General features: G+C 35.0%; 1 protein-coding gene across 1 annotated transcript in view; it reads left to right on the forward strand.

Annotated features, from left to right (window-relative positions):
• POLK (DNA polymerase kappa) overlaps positions 1-20,324 on the forward strand; it is a 76,994-nt gene extending 56,670 nt beyond the window's left edge. Inside the window, exons 6-15 of the mRNA XM_043470691.1 lie at positions 2,057-2,210; positions 5,950-6,189; positions 7,358-7,482; positions 8,060-8,226; positions 10,385-10,417; positions 13,859-13,955; positions 15,044-15,215; positions 16,928-17,887; positions 18,441-18,483; positions 18,714-20,324. Coding sequence (XP_043326626.1) covers positions 2,057-2,210; positions 5,950-6,189; positions 7,358-7,482; positions 8,060-8,226; positions 10,385-10,417; positions 13,859-13,955; positions 15,044-15,215; positions 16,928-17,887; positions 18,441-18,483; positions 18,714-18,798 — 2,076 coding nt within the window. The 3' untranslated portion in view covers positions 18,799-20,324. The remainder of the gene's footprint in view (positions 1-2,056; positions 2,211-5,949; positions 6,190-7,357; positions 7,483-8,059; positions 8,227-10,384; positions 10,418-13,858; positions 13,956-15,043; positions 15,216-16,927; positions 17,888-18,440; positions 18,484-18,713) is intronic.
• Positions 20,325-20,661: the final 337 nt, after the last annotated feature.

The following is a 20,661-nucleotide window of genomic DNA, read 5'->3' on the forward strand; positions in this document are numbered from 1 at the left end:
TCAGTAATAACTGGACCATCATGCCAGTGCTAAAACTGAAGTCAGAAATTGAAATTTTAGTGTACAATGTCAAAATGTGTTTAGACTACTGCAGCAAAACGCACTGTTAAAGACTGCTGTCTGAATCGAAACACTTAAAAACTCCGGTCTCACACTTATTACCATTTAGTCATGTAAACTATCTTTAGATTCACGCTTCTTATTTGTGTTCCACCTCATTTCCCCTGGAAATGAGAGCTCCCCCAAATTAAAATGATATTCCACCCCAAATTTTTTTAAAGTTTTTAACAGTTCTTTCAAAAAGCAGTCTGTGGAAGCAGGTGCTTTGGTGCCTGCATCTGCAAAGGTGGTAGGGAAGGGGAGGCCCATTCACACGGGTCACCCCGTTATCTGTTGTTGTTGAGTCCTGTCTGACACTTTTGCAACCCCATAGACTGTAGCCCACCAGGCTTATCTGCCCATAGGATGTCCCAGGCAAGAATACTGGAGTGGTTTACCATTTCTTTCTCCAGGAAATCTTCCTGACCCAGGGCTCGAACCTATGTCTCCTGCATTAGCAGGAGGATTCTTTACCACTGAGCCACCTAGGCTTTTAATACTCATAAGTTTGAAAATCCTTCAAAGACTTTGTAAGAATTTTTTTAAGTTCTGCTTTAAGTCAGTAAAACTTCTGACAGCATAACAATGAGAACCAAATTGTTTTAGTTCCCTTTAGTCATTTACATAAGTTAGAGAAATCTGTCTTCAAATTTGATCAGGATCTAACTAGTTTATTTGCAGATGACAAGTGGGTTCTTATCTGTAAATGAACTGTAGTGCAGATGTACTGACAACAAATGCATCAATATTTATGGCTTGTTTAAAAGTTTAAGAAAAAGCCATTTTTGTTTTATCCAAAAGAGTGGAGTTGCTTTAACTGTTCTCCAAGCCTCAGTACTTTGTTTTCACTGGAGCCTGTCTATTTTTGTTCTTGAAGAAGTATCTCATGTAAAGGAAGTTAGTGAGCACTCCTTGTCTCCAGAGAGCACTTCTCATTCAGAATCATCTTAGCTGGCTGCCAACTACTGACTTTCCAGTTTCATCTTCACGAAAAAGATTCCATTTAAGCACATTGTGAAAATGATTTCTTCTATAAGAACAAAGCTAATTAAGGTACTTTCTGAGTAAAGCTTGGCCAAGTTTTTTGTGACATTTCCTAAAATTACCTTTGATTCAGCTGTTCATAGTTATGTTAAACGAAAAAGCTTTCTTTTTATAAAACGTCTAGAAAGATTTTTCTCATGATACCGCAGACAGCTTTAAAACACTAGATGAAACATTACATATTTCAGCAAATATGTTTTTCTAATATACATATTATTTTGGCAACCATTTCCTTTAATTTCAGCTAATACTTCAGTGGTTAAAAACTTCATAGCATGGAGAAGGAAATGGCAACCCACTCCAGTATTCTTGCCTGGAAAAGTCCATGGACAGAGGAGTCTGGCAGGCTGAAGTCCATGGGATTACATGACTGAGCATGTGTGCACAAGGGTGGAGGGAAATGGGTTGGTAGCAATAAAGCGGTAGAACTAAAAAAAAAAAAAAAACTTCATAGCAAAAAAAAAAAAAAACTTCTTAGCTTCATATAATAAAATTATCTTCTGTAAAAGGCATTTCTGGAATCATACAGAGATTCTGATGTCTTTACATATTTATTTTATTCCAAGATGCAACTCCAGACTTTTCCCCATCATTTAATATAGTCACAGGCTTAACACTACAGTTTTTGTCATCTTTTCCATTCTAAATCCTGGTAGCTGTTTTGTTTTCTGAATGGATACATGCATTATTGAGTGGAGTTTTATAGACATAATTAATTGAAGTAGAACTACTTTCTAAAGCAACATAGTACCTTCATGTAAGATTATTCCTTTTTAAAATGAACAAAAAAAGGTCCTAAAAGGAGATCAAGATCCTGTTGTTCCCACTTCTGCTTTTGACCTACTACCTAAAATTATGTTGCTTAACTTTTTCTCTGCCTATCAGAATGATGTTAAATATGTTCCTTTTGAAGGTTAAGGAAATCCTTACTGACTATGATCCCAATTTTATGGCCTTGAGTCTTGATGAAGCCTACCTGAATATAACAAAGCATTTAGAGGAAAGAAAAAATTGGCCTGAGGACAAAAGGAAGTATTTCATCACAGCAGGGACCTCTCTAGAAAACGGTAAGCAATTTATTAGAATGATCAGACTTCAAAAAACACCCCTTTGGATTAACCAGTTAGCAGGCATAGATGTAGGACTAGGTATAGCTTTATTATGAAAAAGTATTAAAAATGAAAATCAGAAACTTAAATATACCAGTAGGATTTCTGAGATAAATGTGTGGAATGTCACTTTTAACCCAAATGAAATTCTTAAATCTTTAGAGTTTGAGTGTGCAGAGTCCCTGCCCAAAGTAATTTCATAGAAGTTTTTTTCTTAAAATCTAACCTAACTGAGGGTTGGATTGCATTGAATCTGAGGAGGTTCTCTGTTTAAGGTAGCCTTTGGTTGTAGCTGTTAATAATAGAAAATAGACTTAAAAAAAAAATTAGTCTCAAACATACTGAAACATTGGATGGGATTTTTTTTCCCCCTTTATTTCATAGATTTTCCATAATCTAGTTACTGTGATTACTGTTTTTAACCTTGCCAAAATTAATGATTCTCCAATTCCCTTCTTTGCCTTAGACCTTATTTTGACTCTTTTTCTATGTAATGAAACCCTTTATGACCCTAAGGGTTTTTTCAAATGGGACCCTTATCATCTACCCAAAACAATGCCAAAAAACATGCAGATAGTGCGTGTACTCTGTCAGCTCTCTGTCCGAGGTGTGATTACTTCAAATGCCAGCTCTGCCCTGGACCCCTGAGCAAAGTTCACCTGGATGAAAAGGTAGAAATAGAGGGTTTGCTTAAACCGACAGCCACGTTTCATGTGCACAACTCATTGACTGCTTCAGAGGGGACAGGCTACCATGGTTCAGGGCTCACATCTTAGGAACAAATTTAATATGGACATCAAATCATAATTTTATTACCTTGCTTACAGCGCTAAGGTCTCTCTCTCTAAGGGAATCATTAAACAATATAAGCAGTAAACAGTTCTGGACGTAGAGTCTTGAAGCAAAAGGTGTTTTGCTCTTAGTAGAACTTGTTTGGGGAAGTGACACACAACGCCTGAGATTGCTTAAAATCTTACTCTATTCCTTAACTTTCACAAGAGAAAGGAGGGGAACCGTTAAATGTCAATAGTTACATTGAATCACTCCCTGAGGGTCTCCTATATTCTTGGCTGGTGTGCTCAGTCATGTCCGACTCTGCAACCCCATGGGCTGTAGCCGGCCAGGCTCTGTCCATGGCGTTTTCCAGGCAGGAATACTGGGCTGAGTTGCTATTTCCTACTCCAGGGGACCTTCCCGACCCAAGGATCAAACCTGCGTCTCTTGCCTCTCGGGCATTGGCAGGCTGATTCTTTACCACTGCGCCACCTGAGAAGCCCTTATAACAATTACTTTCACAATAAGTTATAAAAAATTATATTGGGGCTGAGATAAATGTTTTCATTCCCTACTAATGTTCTTTTCATTTACTGTACATCCAAACTCATCATGAGGCTGTGAATTTTTAGTACCTGTCGTTCTTAACATTTATCTATGTACTTTCCTCTTCATGTATTTAATATTCTTAAGCAATTTAAATAGCTTAGCTTTTTTTTTTTTCGTATCTAAGTCCCTGTGGACTGGCCTTTCACGCATGTCTGATTTCACATTATGCCAAGAGAAGCTTTCAACAGTGAATTCTCCGATCCTGCCTTTGGAGTCACGGCAGGTGGCTGACATATCTTCCTCTAAAGTCCAAGGCATTTTTCTGTTGTTTGCCCCTTTTCTAAAAGGTGCAGTTTTGGAAAAGTATTGTTAACTACCGTGTCTATATAGAAATAAAATAATAATAATAATTTTATGTTTATTCTTTCTTATAAATCTGGATGGTGCTAGCCAATATAAAAAACTAAAATACTGTACCGTATACTTTTTAGCACTTGCCATCCAGATGGGATCTTTAGTATTTCAGATTATCAGAAACCTTAATTTTGCACTTTGATCACCTCAGTTATGGGGCTTATAAAGATATTCCTTTCAGAAAGCAAATAAGAAACCATTTGAGTGGTTGGTTGCAGAGCCAGGCCTCGCAGAGAAGTAGACAGATTGACCAGGTCACTACACCATTCAGCAGTGACTCTGAACAGTGAAGCTGAGAAGGGCAGGCTTTGCTCTCTGTCATAGTGTTCCATAGTCAGTGCCTCACCTGAAGATGTGGTGACAAAAGCTTGCGGTGTAAAACATGGCCCAGGAACCGCAGAAGGGGGCTGTGAAGGTTTCTCTCTAGACCTGCAGGTTTTCCATAGCTCTTTACGTTGACTTCCACACATCTAGGTGGGGAAAAGGGTCCAGGTAGATGCCATTTCAACTGTGCCACAGTCCTAATCCCCTCTGAATTGCTCTGTATTTTAAAACCAAATAATGGAAAATGAACTGAAGTACATAAATAACAGCTAATATATAATTTGAAAATAAGGCTTATTTTGTAGTGGCCTGGGAATTCAGATTTGGAAAATATCTGTGACTTACTTGATATTACATATTTAAAAATTTGATACTAATCAGGTGTCTGTCATATTATTTGTGTTATCTGTAAACTCTTTCTAAAACGCCAACTTCATTTTTTAAGTATAATGCATTTGTATGTGTCTTGAAACTAAGAATTTAATCTTTGCTTCTGTATGTACCTTAATTTGGAAAACGTTCATGTGTAGTGAGATTATGAGCTGGAGGGAGTTCCTGGGTGGTCTCATGGTTAGGATTCAGTGCGTTGGCCGCTGTGCCCCAGGTTCAATCCCTGATCTGGGAACTGAGGTCCCACCAGCCACGTGGGGCTGTCAAAAATAAAAAAGAATTGTGGAATGGATCAGAAAGCTCTGTTGTTCATCTTATTTTTATAAATTTTACACTTAAACCGATTTCTTCTCCATTAAGCAGAAAGTAAAGTTCATGGATTTGTTCATGAGGACATTTTTAGTATTGGTATAGATTTAAATGTATTTCACAGCTTAAATTCATGAAAAACGCAAAAAAAAAAAAAAAAAGAGGTAATAACCAGATTAGTATTTTTGCTTTACTTTTTAATAATATCAGTTAACAGCCCTTTGATAATAAAGGCTTCTCACCCTTAAACTTGGATCATTGTTAATCTGATTAGACCTTAAGAATTTATATATTTAATGAAGTATAACTTCCAAAAATAATTTCTGTTTATTTCAAATGTGCTGTTAGTAAGAGTGATACTTTATAAAAAGAAAAAAGAAGTCAAAATTAAAATCAGCATTTGAAAGAATAAAATTCTTATTCTTTTAACACTTGGAAAGTTCTACCATGAATGAAGAAAACATTAAGGTTTTTTTCCCCCTCTAAAAATAAAATCTATCTTTCACTCATAATTACTCTAGATTGCTTAATGCCTTTTCCTTATTCTTAAATTCTAACTTAAGGTTCTTTTTTCTCCTAGAGATGAGTAAATGGGAAAAAACTTTCTTTTATTTTTTTAAGAAAAAAGTACTGTGAATCTAATTCTAACTCTTGTTTTCAACTAATTTTGTTCAAATATTAGTGAATTTTACCTAAGGTATTTCTTTTTAAACTGTATACAGTGGAAATGGATGATATTCTTTTTAAGAAAAGCTTAGAATCAGTGTTTTCTTTGTTAAACAGTTAAAAATATAAATGATAATGTTTCTGACCTTGGTTCTTAGAAACAAAACTAAATGAGATTTGTTTTGTCTTTAAAGAGATTGACGGAAACATAATTTATGAAGTATGTACTTCTTAGAATGAAGATGAATTACTGTTCCTGTTTACAATTTAGATAATCCAGGAAAGGAAGTTAACAAACTGAGTGAGCTGGGAAGATCCATCTCTCCGCTCCTTTTTGAAGATAGTCCTCCTGATTTGCAGTCCCCAGGAAATCCTTTCCAAGTGAACTCTGAAGAACCGAATAATCCTCAAATACACCAAAACTCAGTTGTTTTTGGAACGTCAGCTGAGGAAGTGGTGAAGGAAATTCGTTTCAGGATCGAGCAGAAAACAACCCTCACAGCCAGTGCCGGTACTTAAAAGGATGTTGGTGGTTCTGATAGTTACAGCTTTCAGACTAGCTAATTCAAATGTAATATTAGTAGTTTCTCATTATAAAGTGTACGGTTAACAAATTTTACGTGGCCGTTTTTTTATTAATTTCTGACAGTGTACCTATTTAGAATGCTGTGAACCTATAGATAAATGGGAATTAAGCAGAAACGTCTATGTGTCCAAAGCAAAAACTTACCATAAAGCTCATGTAGCTATCTTTTTCAAAACACAAAATATATTTTAATTTGGTTTTGGACATAATACTTAATCAGTTTTCCCTTTGAAGACTTACAGTACAAAAAAAGGGCCCAGGTGACTGTACAAGGTATGGACAAGACAGAAAAAACACCAGCAAGCTGCATAGCAATCTAGGATCATCTGGTAAAGGGGAAGAGAGCTCCATATGTCACTCACTCAGGAGGATATCTCTGTGCCTTAGTGCGGAAACTGATATTCATGAGGACCCTAGGTTATTTTGACAAAGCCATATTATAATTGGGTTAGTCTTTTCTTCCTTTGGCAAAGCGTGAGAATAAGTAATAAATTTTAGAATGATATGTATAAAAATTGAAATAAACTATTAATTATATTTGAATATACCTATTTCCAATTATCTCAATCATTAAGACACCTAGAAATTATAAAACACCTCTCTGAAAAGTGGTGGTAACTTGCTTTGTGTGCATATAAAGTATGCGCACATTTCATTATCATTGTTTTAAATATACTAGAAACCAGAATCTTTGATTTTTTTTTTTCCTTTATGTGGGTAATCTATACAAAAGATCTTTTCAAAGAGAAAGCTTTCATCCTAAATTATATTCTCAATCTTTTCTATAAGACAGACTGTATTCCTACTAAATATAGTAGGAAACTAATATTATCACTTAAACTCAAAAATTAAACTTTAAAATACCATGGAGATTTAAATATTCCTCATTTCTGCTGCCACAGTAACTAACACAGTTTCTTTTCCTGAAACCATAGCAAGCCTTGGGGAGATAGAGAGTAATCAAATATTATTTTTAAAGTGGCTTTCCACATAATTTCAGATTTTGTATTTAATTTTTTTATGTATTGTTATCACATGTTTTAAAATTATATACATCATGTTCTTTGAGTCATCAGAGTGTTCTTCTTTAAAGGCATTGCACCCAATACGATGTTAGCAAAAGTATGCAGTGATAAGAATAAACCAAATGGACAATACCAAATTCTACCTAACAGGCAAGCTGTAATGGACTTCATCAAGGACTTACCCATTCGAAAGGTGAGATTTTATATGAAATTTATCCTCTATATATACCCTCTGATTTCTGAAGAAATAGTTAAAGGGGATTAAGAAGTACAAACTTGGAGTTATTAAAAAAAAAAAAAAAGCCATGTAATGAATACCCTAGAGTCTATAGTCAATAATATTATAACTTTCTATGGAGACAGATGGTTACTAGACTTACTGTGGTGATTGATTTGTAATGCATATAAATGTCAAATCACTGTGTTGTACACCTGAAACTAATGGTGTATGTCAACTATAACTTTGATTTTAAAAAATGAAAAGAGAATAAGAAGTCATTTATTCTACCATTCCCTGAGTTTATATGACCACAGAACTCTTTTATAAATGCTTTTTTAAAACTCCATGGAATTTAAAGTTTTAAATTCCCATGCAACACTAGTTTAGGAAATACAGTCAAAAATTATTTAAAGTTATTTTCTTGCATGGCTTTTAAAACTAGGACATGATTTATACCTTTTATGAGTTATAAAAGGTATGATGAGATTATAATATCAGTTCTTACCTTAATTTTAAAATGTATTAATGATAAATGTTGATTCTCTTCTAGGTTTCTGGAATAGGAAAAGTTACAGAGAAAATGTTAAAGGCCCTTGGAATTATTACTTGTACAGAACTGTACCAACAGAGGGCATTACTTTCTCTCCTTTTCTCTGAAACATCTTGGCATCATTTCCTTCATATTTCCCTGGGTCTAGGTTCAACACACCTGGCAAGGTATCTGTATCTATAATCATTCTGCTTTTTCTTTATCATCTGCTGAAATAACAGTTTTCACCATTGAGATGGAGGCTAGAAGGATAACATGTTTTAAATTCTTTTAGGCTAGCTCAGCTCAGAATATAATTTTTGAGTTAGAGTCAAAAGATTGGATATGAGAGAAAAGGAAGTGATAAATAAAGAATCCCTCCTAGGTTGTTGGCTCCTGCAACTGGATAGATGGGTAAGAGGAACGATGGGTGCTTTCTTTTCTGAACCTGCCTTGTTCTTTGTTCAGAACATAAGAATACTGGTGGTCGGATTGTCGAGGAAAGAAAGATGGCTTATGCTCCAGAACTCACTCGTTAAGCAAACAGATGTAGTGATTCTTTGAAATCCTTCATGGACTACCTGCATTTCTCCTCTTCTACTGAGTACATTGTGTTAGGCACCATTCTAGGCACTGGGGATAATAGCAATAAACAAGATGAAATGCTGCCTTCATAAATTTTGCAGAGTAGTGTGGGGAAAAGAAAGTCACCAAGTGAAGAAAGTAAGGCAGAGTAGGGGCCTAGAGATTGACCTGAGAGGCTAAGAGGTGGTGTCGGCTATAGTCCTCCAGTGGTGGAGACCTGAAGGGGCCAGCCAGGCAAAGACCTAGGAGAAGAGGAAACAACTAGAGAAGCCCTGTGTTCTCTCCCGGCTGCTCTTTCATCCTGGTCTTAAAAAGAATCCAGAGCTAGAAGGGTACGCTGTTTAGGGTGGGTGAAAAGAAGGCACTACACAAGAATGAGAATTAACACTAAACTAAACTAAAAGACCCTGAAGGCGGGAGGAGAAGGGGACGACAGAGGATGAGACTGTTGGATGGCATCACCGACTCAATGGACATGAGCTTGACTAGTCTCTGGGAGTTGGTGATGGACAGGGAGGCCTGGCGTGCTGCAGTCCATGGGGTCACAAAGAGTCAGACACGACTAACTGAACTGAAACTAAAAGATTACTGAGGAGGCGTATAAAATGTTTGCTTAATCAGTTAAATCTGTTAAATCTTACAGAGATTGCAAGGCCTATGCTGTTGCTTTTCTCATCTTTCTGTGCTCCTCATTCTTTCGAATCCAGGTAGCTGACTTTGATCCTGAGTGGATGTATTGAAAGATAAGAGAAGGACATCACAGTACTATAAATAATCCAGTATTTGAAGATGATGGAAAATAAAACTTTCTTCTTTATTCCAAAAATTACCCTCTTTTTATTTCCATAGTGCTTGAAAACAATATAGTCAATATAGTTTTTAGTATAACATAGCAGATATTAACCAGTGGTAGAGATGCAGGTAATGCTTTTAAGTGAAACTCATAGGTAATTTTTAAAATTATAAAATAGCAAACCTACTTTCCTTTCTATATTCTCTATTTCCCTAATTAGCTTTATTTTTTTAATCTCTTGTGCTTTTTACTTTCTAATCTGTTCTCTATTTCTGTGTTTGTCTGCCTCCACCAGGATAGAAGTTTCTTAAAGGCAGGCACTTGGTCTGTTTTGTTCACTATTGTATCTCCAAGGCCTAGAACAATGCTTGATTCATAATTGGTTCATGAAATATTTGGAAAATGAATAATCTATGTGTCATTTCAGATTTTTGGTTTTAACTACTCCTGTCAGAGCAGCTAAAATCCAACCTAACTAGATGGTTCAGATCCGCAGTCATCATCCTGTTGCCATAGACCACATTTTGACTGAGCTTCTGTAGAGTGGTATAGGTAATAAATAGGCTAGTACTGATATGTCCAAGGCCAAAAACTAGATAATCAAACTGTTCAAAATTCAATTATATCTTATAACTGAAAGCCATTATGCTACCACATTCTGTTGATTTTATCAATTGTGAGTTTTGATATTCAGGTTTTTAATAGAAACGATTTATAATATCCTATTTTCAGATGTGTTCTTTGATAGATATAGACTTAGCTATCTATCTACATTCTTTGGTGGTAGTTTTTAGATTAAAAAAACTCACTGTAATTAATGATGTATAACTTTTAATCCAAAGTAGTATTGAGATCTCTAAAGGGTAGCTGATGTTAAATCATTTTGGTTGACTAAAAGGAACTCAGTGTTGTTTGGAAAGCAAATAAAAATCTTTTTTTTTTTTTATTTTTATTTTTTTCATTTCAAGGGATGGAGAGAGGAAAAGCAGGAGTGTTGAGAGGTAATGTTTTATTACTAATTATTCATAATTTGTACAATTTTAAACTAATTTTTAATAAAATTTCACTGAAACTTAAAAAATCTATTTGTAGACCAGATAACAATTTTCAGCAGTTGACACCCCTAAAGTAAATATTCTAGTGCAAAGCTTTATTATCTTTGCTTGCTATGCTCTCAATGGGAAAAAAAAAATTAACTGCAGTTATTTTTTTTTAATGTTAGTTTTGTTCCTATTCAATGAAAACCAAGAATTTTAGGATTCCAAATCTTAATTTCTAGGTTTGTTTATAAGAAGAATAATACTGAGTAGTTAATTTAAGATACGATAATGGAAGTTTTCCCTGAAGTTCTTCAAATACTGGTAAATGACTGAAGGGACCAAATAGTAAGATCCCGATGAACGAGACCTTAGAGGCGATCTCATTCAGTGGCTTCCAATCCTGGTTGGAAGTCGGCTGAAATCTCGCCGGAGCCTTATTGTCTTCAGATATATATCATTGTCTGAGAAGCCTCTCACTTGTCTCCGCAAGGAACCACAGTTCCACTGAGACATTTAAGACTCGGGCCGAGACTTGTCTGGTGGTCCAGTGGTTAAGGGTCTGCCTCCAGAGCAGGGACATGGCTTCAGTCCCTCGTCGGGGGAGCTAGTATCCCCCACATGCACCTAAGCCCACGCACTGCAACTGCGGAACGTGCGCTGCGGCTGCTGAAGCCTGCGCTCCGCAGCCAGAGAAGCCCCCGCAGGGAGAAGCCCACACCACAGCTAGGGAGCAGCCCCACTCGCTGCAACTAGAGAAAGCCTGCACACAGCAACGGCACAACAACAAAAGAAGAACCTTGGACCTACTGTGAGGTTGTGTTCATTTTGCACATATGTCATTGGTGATCAGAAAAACTGAATAGCTTTTCTAAAACAACACACTCAGTAAATGACTTAATAAAAATTGCTGTTTTAGGCTGTGATTTACATGAGAGCAATCAAAGGAAAGGGCTTCCCTGGTGGCTCAGCAGTAAAGAATCACCCTGCAATGCAGGACGTAAGAGATACAAGTTCAGTCCCTGAATCGGGAGGATGCCCTGAAAGAAGGCATGGCAACCCACTCCAGTATTCTTGCCTGGAGAATCCTACGGACAAAGGAGCTGGCAGGCTCCAGTCCACTGGGTCACTAAGGGACAGACATGCCTGAAGCTACTTAGCACGCACGTACACATGCACACATGCAACCAAAAGAAAAGGGGGAAAAGCATTCAAATGTGAGATAGCATTGTCCTGTTTCCTATTTAATGGTTTTTTCCCTCCTATTTTGTCTTCTCTTTTGTTATTGAGAACATTGCTTGCTGTACAAGAATATTAACTAATATTACTATTTCTTAAGAAAGGGCCAGCAAACCAATAGGAAAAAATGAACAGAGATCCAGTTAGTTAACGGAAGAGAAGGTACAAATGGCTTTACAAACATGTGAAAATAATCCCAGTCTCTTATTTAAGAAATACAGATTAAAAATTCTGAGATAGCATTTTTCATTAATCAAGTTGGCAAAGATACACACACCATTGGCAAAACTATGTGAGTGAAAAAGGTATTAAACTCTAAAGGAGAGTGTGCTAGTTTCTAATTAGTGGTTCTGAAGGTCAGAAGTCCTAAAGTTAAAGTGTCAGCAGGGTTACATTCCCTCTAGAGGCTCCAGAGCAGAGTCCATTTCCTTACTAAAAACTCCTAGAGACCCCTTGCATTCTTTGGCTCACACACCGTTCTCCATCTTCAGATTCCACATTTTATCTTTCTTTGACTCTTACCCTCCTGCCTCATAAGGAACCTAGGGATTACACTGAACCTACCTAGATAGTCCAGGATCATCACCCCCATTTTAACTTAGCCACATGTGTAAAATTCCTTTCACCATGTAATGTACTAGATTCTAAGAGATTAGGATTTAGACATTTTTGGGGACCATTATTTTGGCCTACCACAGGGAGCAAGCGATTTTGTCTATCAAGATACAGATACACACACACACACACAAAAAAAAAAAGATACAGATACACATGTACTTTGATCCCACTATTCTCTTTATCCCACTCTTCTCTTTATTCCACAGGTGTCATCACATGTCATTTTACATGTATACAAAGTTGTGAATTGCATTTTTTTTATAATAGCAAAAGGTTGGAAATAACCTAAGTATCTACAAATAGAGGATTGGTTAAATGATCTTACGTATTTAAATTAGGATATCATGCTGCCATATAAAGGGCTTCCCTGGTAGCTCGGCTGGTAAAGAATCCCCCTGCAATGCAGGAGACCCCAGTTCAATTCCTGGGTTGGGAAGATCCCCTGGAAAAGGGATAGGATACCCTCTTCAGTATTCTTGGGCTTCCCTGGTGGTTCAGCTGGTAAAGAATCGCCTGCAATGCATGAAACCTGGATTCGATCCCAGGGTCAGGAAGATCCCCTGGAGGAGGGCATGGCAACCCACTCCAGGACAGAGGAGCCTGGTTGGCTGCAGTCCATGGGGTCACAAAGAGTCGGACACGACTGGGCGACTAAGCCCAGCACAGCACAGCTGCCATATAAAAATGAGGAAATCATTTACTTACAGGGAACTCACCAGGATGAATGAGAAAAGTAAAATGGTAAACGATGTCTGACATTTTACTGTTTATATAGGGGAAGTGTTTGCTCATTTATAAAAGTATAACATACTTTTTATATGCATACAGTATTCTAGAGGAATAAATAATAAATAGGAAGCTGGCCATGTTGGTTGCCGCTAGGGAGGAGAACTGGGTTGCTGTGGGCAACTGGGTTAGAAGGGGCGCTTTTCACTGAATGACTCTTCAGGGTTTGCTCAAGGTTTTTTTTACTGGTTACCCTGCTCTCTCTTTAGTGTCTTCCTCTTTTTTGTTAATATGACCTTCAACACCCTTGTGCAAATGAACTCACAAGTTCTGCATTTAATCTTACCAGCCCATTTCCAATTGTCTATTAAACAACTTTATATAGGGGCCGTGAACCAACCCCGTAAACCTACTTGAAGATAATTCTCTTCCAGACAATATTCATGCAATAATTGGAATGATGTTCTCATCTGTACTTTCTTAAGACAGTGCTCTGTAACAGAGTCTGTATACCTATATATCCTAATGTTTTGTAAGTTCTTGGGGCATTATCCTTATATGTTGGTGAGTTTAATCATCTTTTAAAAAATATTATAGAGAACAAATGTACCTTTGCTAATCAGTTTAGCTGTAAATAATCTCCCATTATTTAGGAAGATCTTGAATGTTGTTACTTAATTATATCTTAGTACATCTGGAAACTTTATTCAGTACTATAGGAAGTATACCTTAACGCTAGGCCATTTGCATGGACTGTATCATTTCTAAATTATCCTGAAGTATAGTTGACTTTGTGCACCCAAGTCGTTCTTGTCTTCGTAGGACATTCAGTGAGATAAGTAAAGCAGAAGAACAGTACAGCTTGTGCCAAGAACTTTGCAGTGAACTTGCTCAAGATCTGCAGAAAGAAGGACTTAAGGTACTTTATTTTTATGTAGTATTCGTAGTTTTCTAAATTTTTAATAATAAAAAGCAACCTTAAACTGAGAGTTAGATTTTGCATTTAAAAACAAATTGGGATGTATCAAAAGAGTTCATATCTTCAGTAGAGACAGATTGAATTCTGACCCTCATCTGAAGCCTGTGATGAGGTCATTTTATGAGGAGCAACTTACAAGGCTGGAGTGACTCCAATATATTTCCAGAGTTTATATTACATTGGGAGTACATTTGAATAAGTTCAAAATCAGGGTTATATTGGCAATAAACAATAAGGCAAAGAAAAGGATTTCTCTAGAACTGTACTGTTTTAAATGCCTTTCCAGTTATCCTTTAATGTCATGGTCAGGTAGACAGTGAGCTTGTGGAATAGGCATTTTGTTTCAAGGCCTTAATCCAGGTTGCTTAATACATTGAGAACAAAACCTGGAAGTCTTTGAACTTTGTGTTTTATAATCTTCACTCACAACAACCTATGTTTAGTATTTTTCCAACACTCTCAAAACAGACGTGGAGTTATTACAAAGTGTAATACAAAAGCATTAAAAAGTTGTTACAAAGAAAAGGCCACCTGATGTATATTTTCTTATAATCCTTCTCTATTATACCTTAAATATAAAGAGAGTTCTTTTTAAAAAAAAACTTTAAATAAACTTTTAATTTTAGAATTATTTTGGATTTATAAAATAGTTACAAAGAAAATATAGAGACTTCCACTATACCGTTTCCCTCATTATTAACATCTTTTATTATCATAGTGTACATTTCTACAGTACAGAATAAAGTTAACAGAAATGGCCAGTTAACTTTGTCCTTTATATAAAAGTCTTTCGTAAAAAACCAGCTGGAGGGGAAAGTAATAATTACTGACTAAAATCGAATTTTTAGATTGCTTACAGATTTTACTTATTCTTTATGACACTATTCATTACCGTGTTTTGTAAATAATTGATGATACTTCCATACTTTCTGTACATAAGAGACTTTCCTGGATTTTTCTAACATGTAAAAAATTTTTTTTCTAGACATTAAAGAGCTATATAAAATAATGTATTCTGTTTGTTGCAGGGTAGAACTGTTACCATTAAGCTAAAGAATGTGAACTTTGAAGTAAAAACTCGTGCCTCTACAGTTTCAACTGTTGTTTCAACTGCAGAAGAGATATTTGTTATTGCTAAAGAACTGCTAAGAACAGAAATTGATGCTGATTTTCCACATCCTTTGAGATTAAGACTTATGGGTATAACTTTTACTGTTTTTCCTTAAAATCTGCAAGACATTTACAAAGAGTCAATTTGAGAAATAGTCTCACCTCCATTTTATTTCTTAGACCCATTCAGGGAGTTGTATTTCTTCTACTTTCATTTTTCTTGATGCTTAGAACCTGATGCATGTGAAGCCATGATCACTAGTTTAATTCTAGTAAGAATCAGTTAAAGTCATTCTTTTCCTTCAATGCTTACTGAAATCCTTGGGGTTAGGTATTTTTCAAAATTTTAAACTTCAAATTTTAGAAAACAAATTCAGTACATGTTGAGTATATTGTGTAATACTCTTTTGGGATCTGAGGCAGCACTTTATGATCAAACATTTTATTATTTCTGTAGCAAAACAAAAAATATTCACACTGAGTTGTAAAGACCCAAAATAGCTTCACATCAATCTTGTCATCAGTTACCATTTGTTGCTTACAATTTTCAGAGCTTTTAGATTTCAGAATGACAGATAAAGGATTGTGGCAGTATAAAACCACATTTCCAGCCATCATGGGGTAAAAAAGACAAACAAACCCTGTTTCCAAAGTGAACAAGTGAGAGAATGTTTAGGGATAAGCACTCCAGATGCCAACTTTACTGCTAAGAATGGGGGTCGTCAGCCGTACTTTCACATATGAAAGATAGCACACATGGAAGTCAATTTGAATATAGTATATTAGCTAAAAGAGCTAAAGAGTAGATGTTAATAGCAACTTTATTTATAATTACCAAAACTTGGAAGCAACCAAGATGTCTTCCAATAGTAGGTGAATGGAAATTGTGGTACATCCAGACAACAAAATATTATTCAGCACATAAAAGAAATGATCTATTGGGATAGAGGATGGGGGAGAAGAAAAGAAAGGTAATGAGCTGTCAAATGATGAAAAGACATGGAGGAAACTTAAATGTATATTTTTAACTTAAAGAACCAATGTGAAAAGGTTACAATACTATATGATTCCAATATAGGACATTCTGGATAAAGCAAAATGGTAGAGATCTGAAAAGATCAGTGGTTGGAGGAATAGGCAGAGCACAAAAGATTTCTAGGGCAGAGAAACTATTCTGTATGATGCTATAATGGTGGATACATGTCATTATACCTTTGTTAAAATCCATAGACTGTACAACACCAAGAGTGAACTGTGATGTAAACTATGGACTATGAATAATAGTCATGTCAGTGTAGGTTCATTGGTTGTAACAGCTATTCCACTCTGGTGGAGGATGTTGATCATGGAGGAGTTTGTGCATGTGTGGACGCAGGGTATATATGAGAACTCTCTGTACTTTCTACTCAACTTTGCTGAGAACCTAAAATTATTCTAAAAAATAGAGCCTATTGCAAAAAAGGAGCTAAAGAATCAGTGCAATTGACTCCAATTAGTTACTCGGTATTTAATGGTATCATGAGTCAGATATTAATTGAAAGACCTATATAATCATGCTAACTGCAATAGATACTTATTATTTAGTATACCCAGCATTATAAAGAGAGTAAATTTCTATTCATAATACCACCTTTAGAAAAGTATCCTTTAATTCAGAGAATATGCGGTGTTGCTTATTATTTTTGGCTAAACAGGCTTTTTTATCAGTGTCACAATACTGTTACACAAAATGACTTTATGCTTTACAGTTGAGTTGGTTTTGTTGAACTGGAAATGGATTAATTATGGTTGGTTTAATTTAGGGGTGCGGCTCTCTGGTTTTCCCAATGAAGAGGAGAAGAAACACCAGCAAAGGAGCATTATTGGCTTCTTACAGCCTGGAAACCAAGCCCTTTCAACCACCAGTTGTATACTAGAGAAAACTGATAAAGATCAGTTTCTAAAACCTGCACAAATGTCTCATAAGAAGAGTTTCTTTGATAAAAAACGATCTGAAAGGAAAGCGAGCCCCCAAGACACATTTACATGTGAAACCGTAAATAAACAAAGTTTGCAAACATCACAGTCATCCCAAGTTTTAAACAAGAAGATGAGTGAGAATTTAGAAATGGTGGAGAAATCACATAACTGTCAGACATTTACCTGTCCAGTTTGCTTTAGGGAGCAAGGAAGCATCAGTCTAGAAGCCTTTAATAAACATGTAGATGCATGTCTTGATGGACCTTCCATCAGTGGAAACCCCAAAATGTCCTCATGTTCACATGCTTCCTCTGCAGAAGTGAACGAGAAAGAAAATGTATATGGTTCTGTTTCTCTCTGTGAGAAGCGGGGTTATGAAACCCACCAGGAGAATACAGAGATCACGTCAGTAGATCCTGTAGAGCTGGTAGAGACTACTGGTAAACCATCAAATACAGACGATATAGGGACTTTAAGTAATAAGCCGAGTGAAGAGGAATGTTCTGGTCCTTCAAGCAAATCATTTAATATGGAACACTGCCCTCAGAATTCTTGTACTGTTTCACTGGAAAATGAAGATGTTGGGTCATTAAGAAGGCAAGAATCCCCCCAACCTAATTTATATGAAGTAATCAGTGACCAAGTTCTAGTTTGTCCTGTTTGTAACCTAGAACAAAAGACTTCAGATCTTACCCTATTCAATGTGCATGTAGATGTTTGCTTAAATAAAGGCATTATCCAGGAACTGAGAAAGGATAAGATTAATCCATGTAACCAACCCAAAGAAAGCACCAAAAGTACTGGTAAGTTTATGGGTTTTTTTAAAGAGTTTGATTTTCTAGGAATGTTTTATTAAAATTCAGATTGCTATTAAATCTAAAACATATACCTTTAAAGGGATAGTTTGTATATGCTGCCACTTAGGAAAATGTTAGTTACCTTACCATGAGTTAGAATTAGCTGAAGCCATTAGATTTGAAATATTGGGAAATCTTTGGTTTAGGCTTGACTTAGCACAGAGTGAACTCAAAGGTTTAGGGAACTGAGTGATCTAGTCCAAAAAAGAAATTCCTTCAGAGAACATTTGCCAAGGCACAGTGGTAAATTAGCTATAATTATATAGCCAGAAAGCCTCTTTAAACTTGTTTTTTGGTAGTTCTGACTCTAACCCAGCTTCCAAGTTAGCTGCAATACTAATGAAATAAGTAAATTACAAAGAAATTATTTATAAATTTGAAATATGTAGTCCTAAAGAGATTTTTATTATCTTTAATCTGTTAACTTTAACTTTTTAAATGTTTAGAAACTGTTTTTACTATTTCGTGTTATTCATTATGCACTATCTTCCCTCTAAAGATAACTCAGGCAAAGTGCAGAAGACTGGGAACAAAGCAAAAAGGTATGGCTAATTTGAGTTTTAATAAAGCCGGCTATGAAACTGTTATATTTTGAGGTCTGATTTTTAGGAAATGTTAAAAATGTGCTTTTATAAATCATTAAGTAAAAATTTTAAAATCAATTAGTTGCATAAACAGTATTTAAAATCTCTTCATGCATTTAATTTTGTGCTTTTCTGTTGTTATTATTCTTCTTTGTGCATTTTAATTACAATGTTCTGTTTCATTCCAGGCCAGGATTGATGACAAAGTACTCAGCATCAAAGAAAACAAGACCAAACAATCCCAGACACACTCTTGATGTATTTTTTAAATGAATGTTGAACATTTTAGCAATTTTTGACTGAAACTTGTTATTTGATAATAACTGAATGTATTCTTCCCTGTTTCAAGCTTACAGGTTCATCTAGTGAAAGGCCAGCACAATAATGCCTTTGTATAAATTTGGGATATATACTAATTTACTTCTGTATACGTCTTTTGATAACAATGAGAATTTCACTTTCAGTTATACTTCAGTTAGATAATTCTGTTAGAGATAATTTTAAAATGAAAAGTTGGGAATGAGATCAGGAAGTGATTTCTTTATTATGTTTTATAGTGAATATAAAAACATATATTTATAAGGGCTTTCATAGGTTCAGATAAAACTATCATAGCATAAGAATTTTTTAGCACTTAGCCACTTTGTTGGCACTGGATGCTCTACTTGATCTTAGTATCTTCTACAACTTTGAATAATTATATTTTAGGTCCTTGTATCTTCAGATACCTCATGAGAATTCATTACTAATATTTATCATAAGTTCTATGAAGAGTATTAGCTTAGCAGAATTAGCCTGCGTGCGTGCTTTTGTTACCTTCAGGAAAATAATATCACAGTATTATTTTCTGTGTTAAAAGAACTTTTGTTTAAAATATGATTATTCATTTTATTTTTTTATTTAAAATTTCTTTATCTAATGAATAAGCACTTATTCACTTTAAAAAAATATTTGAGATTCAAGGTCATTATTTTCTTATCTAGGACTTTTAGATGGCAATATTTCATTTCTTGTCAGTTGTATTTGTACTTTACACAGATCTTTTAAAAAAAGAATAAATTGTACACTCTATTTTTATCATGATCTTCTAGAGAAGAATGTGCAGTTCAAAAGATTAATGTGTTTTAAAACACCTCATTTATCTTAGTTCTATTTCTATCATGTTTTTATTAATAGTCATGAAAGAAGACAGCTTAACAATTGTTAGCTTAAGTAGTTGTTCCAAATGCCTTCATGGTATCAAGAGTTTTTATAAAAAACAAAACAAAACAAATATTTAATTGAAACATGAAAATGTGACGCATTGTCTGTTACTGCTTTAAGGAACTGAATCTTTTATTCTCATATTTTTGTTTCTTCTTTTCATATTTTATAGCTCATAACCTAATTGTATAAAGACATAATGTTTTAAGAATAGTGTAAATTAGGATCTCACACAACCTTTCACCAAAGTGGTAATTTGACTTTAAATAACTAGCTAGTTTAAAATTAGGCTTAGTGTTTATCAGAATACCAATTTCATGCCTAATATTATTATATGCTATGATAAGTATCTCGTTGTAGAACTGCGATTCTTGATCATGTGATTTACTTACATTAATTCTCTGAAAATTAAGTTCAATGAAGCACTGATTTAATGTATTGAAAAATAAATAATACCATATTCTTTTCTATTTTGTTTTAGGTTTATTTTTATTGATTTTTCAACATTAGAGTAAATACTAAATTATTTTCATTTAGATTATTCATTTAATGAAATGTTATCATTTAGTAATATTTAATAAAAATTTAAAATGAAAGTTTAAATGTTTAATTTTTTAGCCAATAGAAGTGGTTTCCTTACTTTTCCACTCTTTTCCTACCTATGTTATTTTCAGTCTTATTTTCTTTGCCCAGAATTTTCTCCACATCCTTTTCTGTTTTATCTAATAATCCAACTCATTTTATTATACTTTTGTTTGGGGGACATTAAAAAAAACACAGCAAAACCACAAAGATTAAGCACCTATAATCTTACCTATGTAGAGGGTGACAATATAGGGAGCCACTTGGGAGAACACATTTGTAACACATATAATTTACAGAATACTAGTATCCAGAATGTATATAATCAAGAATACACAAATGAGTCCTATG

Source organism: Cervus canadensis, chromosome 6, assembly GCF_019320065.1.
Source record: "Cervus canadensis isolate Bull #8, Minnesota chromosome 6, ASM1932006v1, whole genome shotgun sequence".
NCBI lineage: Eukaryota > Metazoa > Chordata > Mammalia > Artiodactyla > Cervidae > Cervus > Cervus canadensis.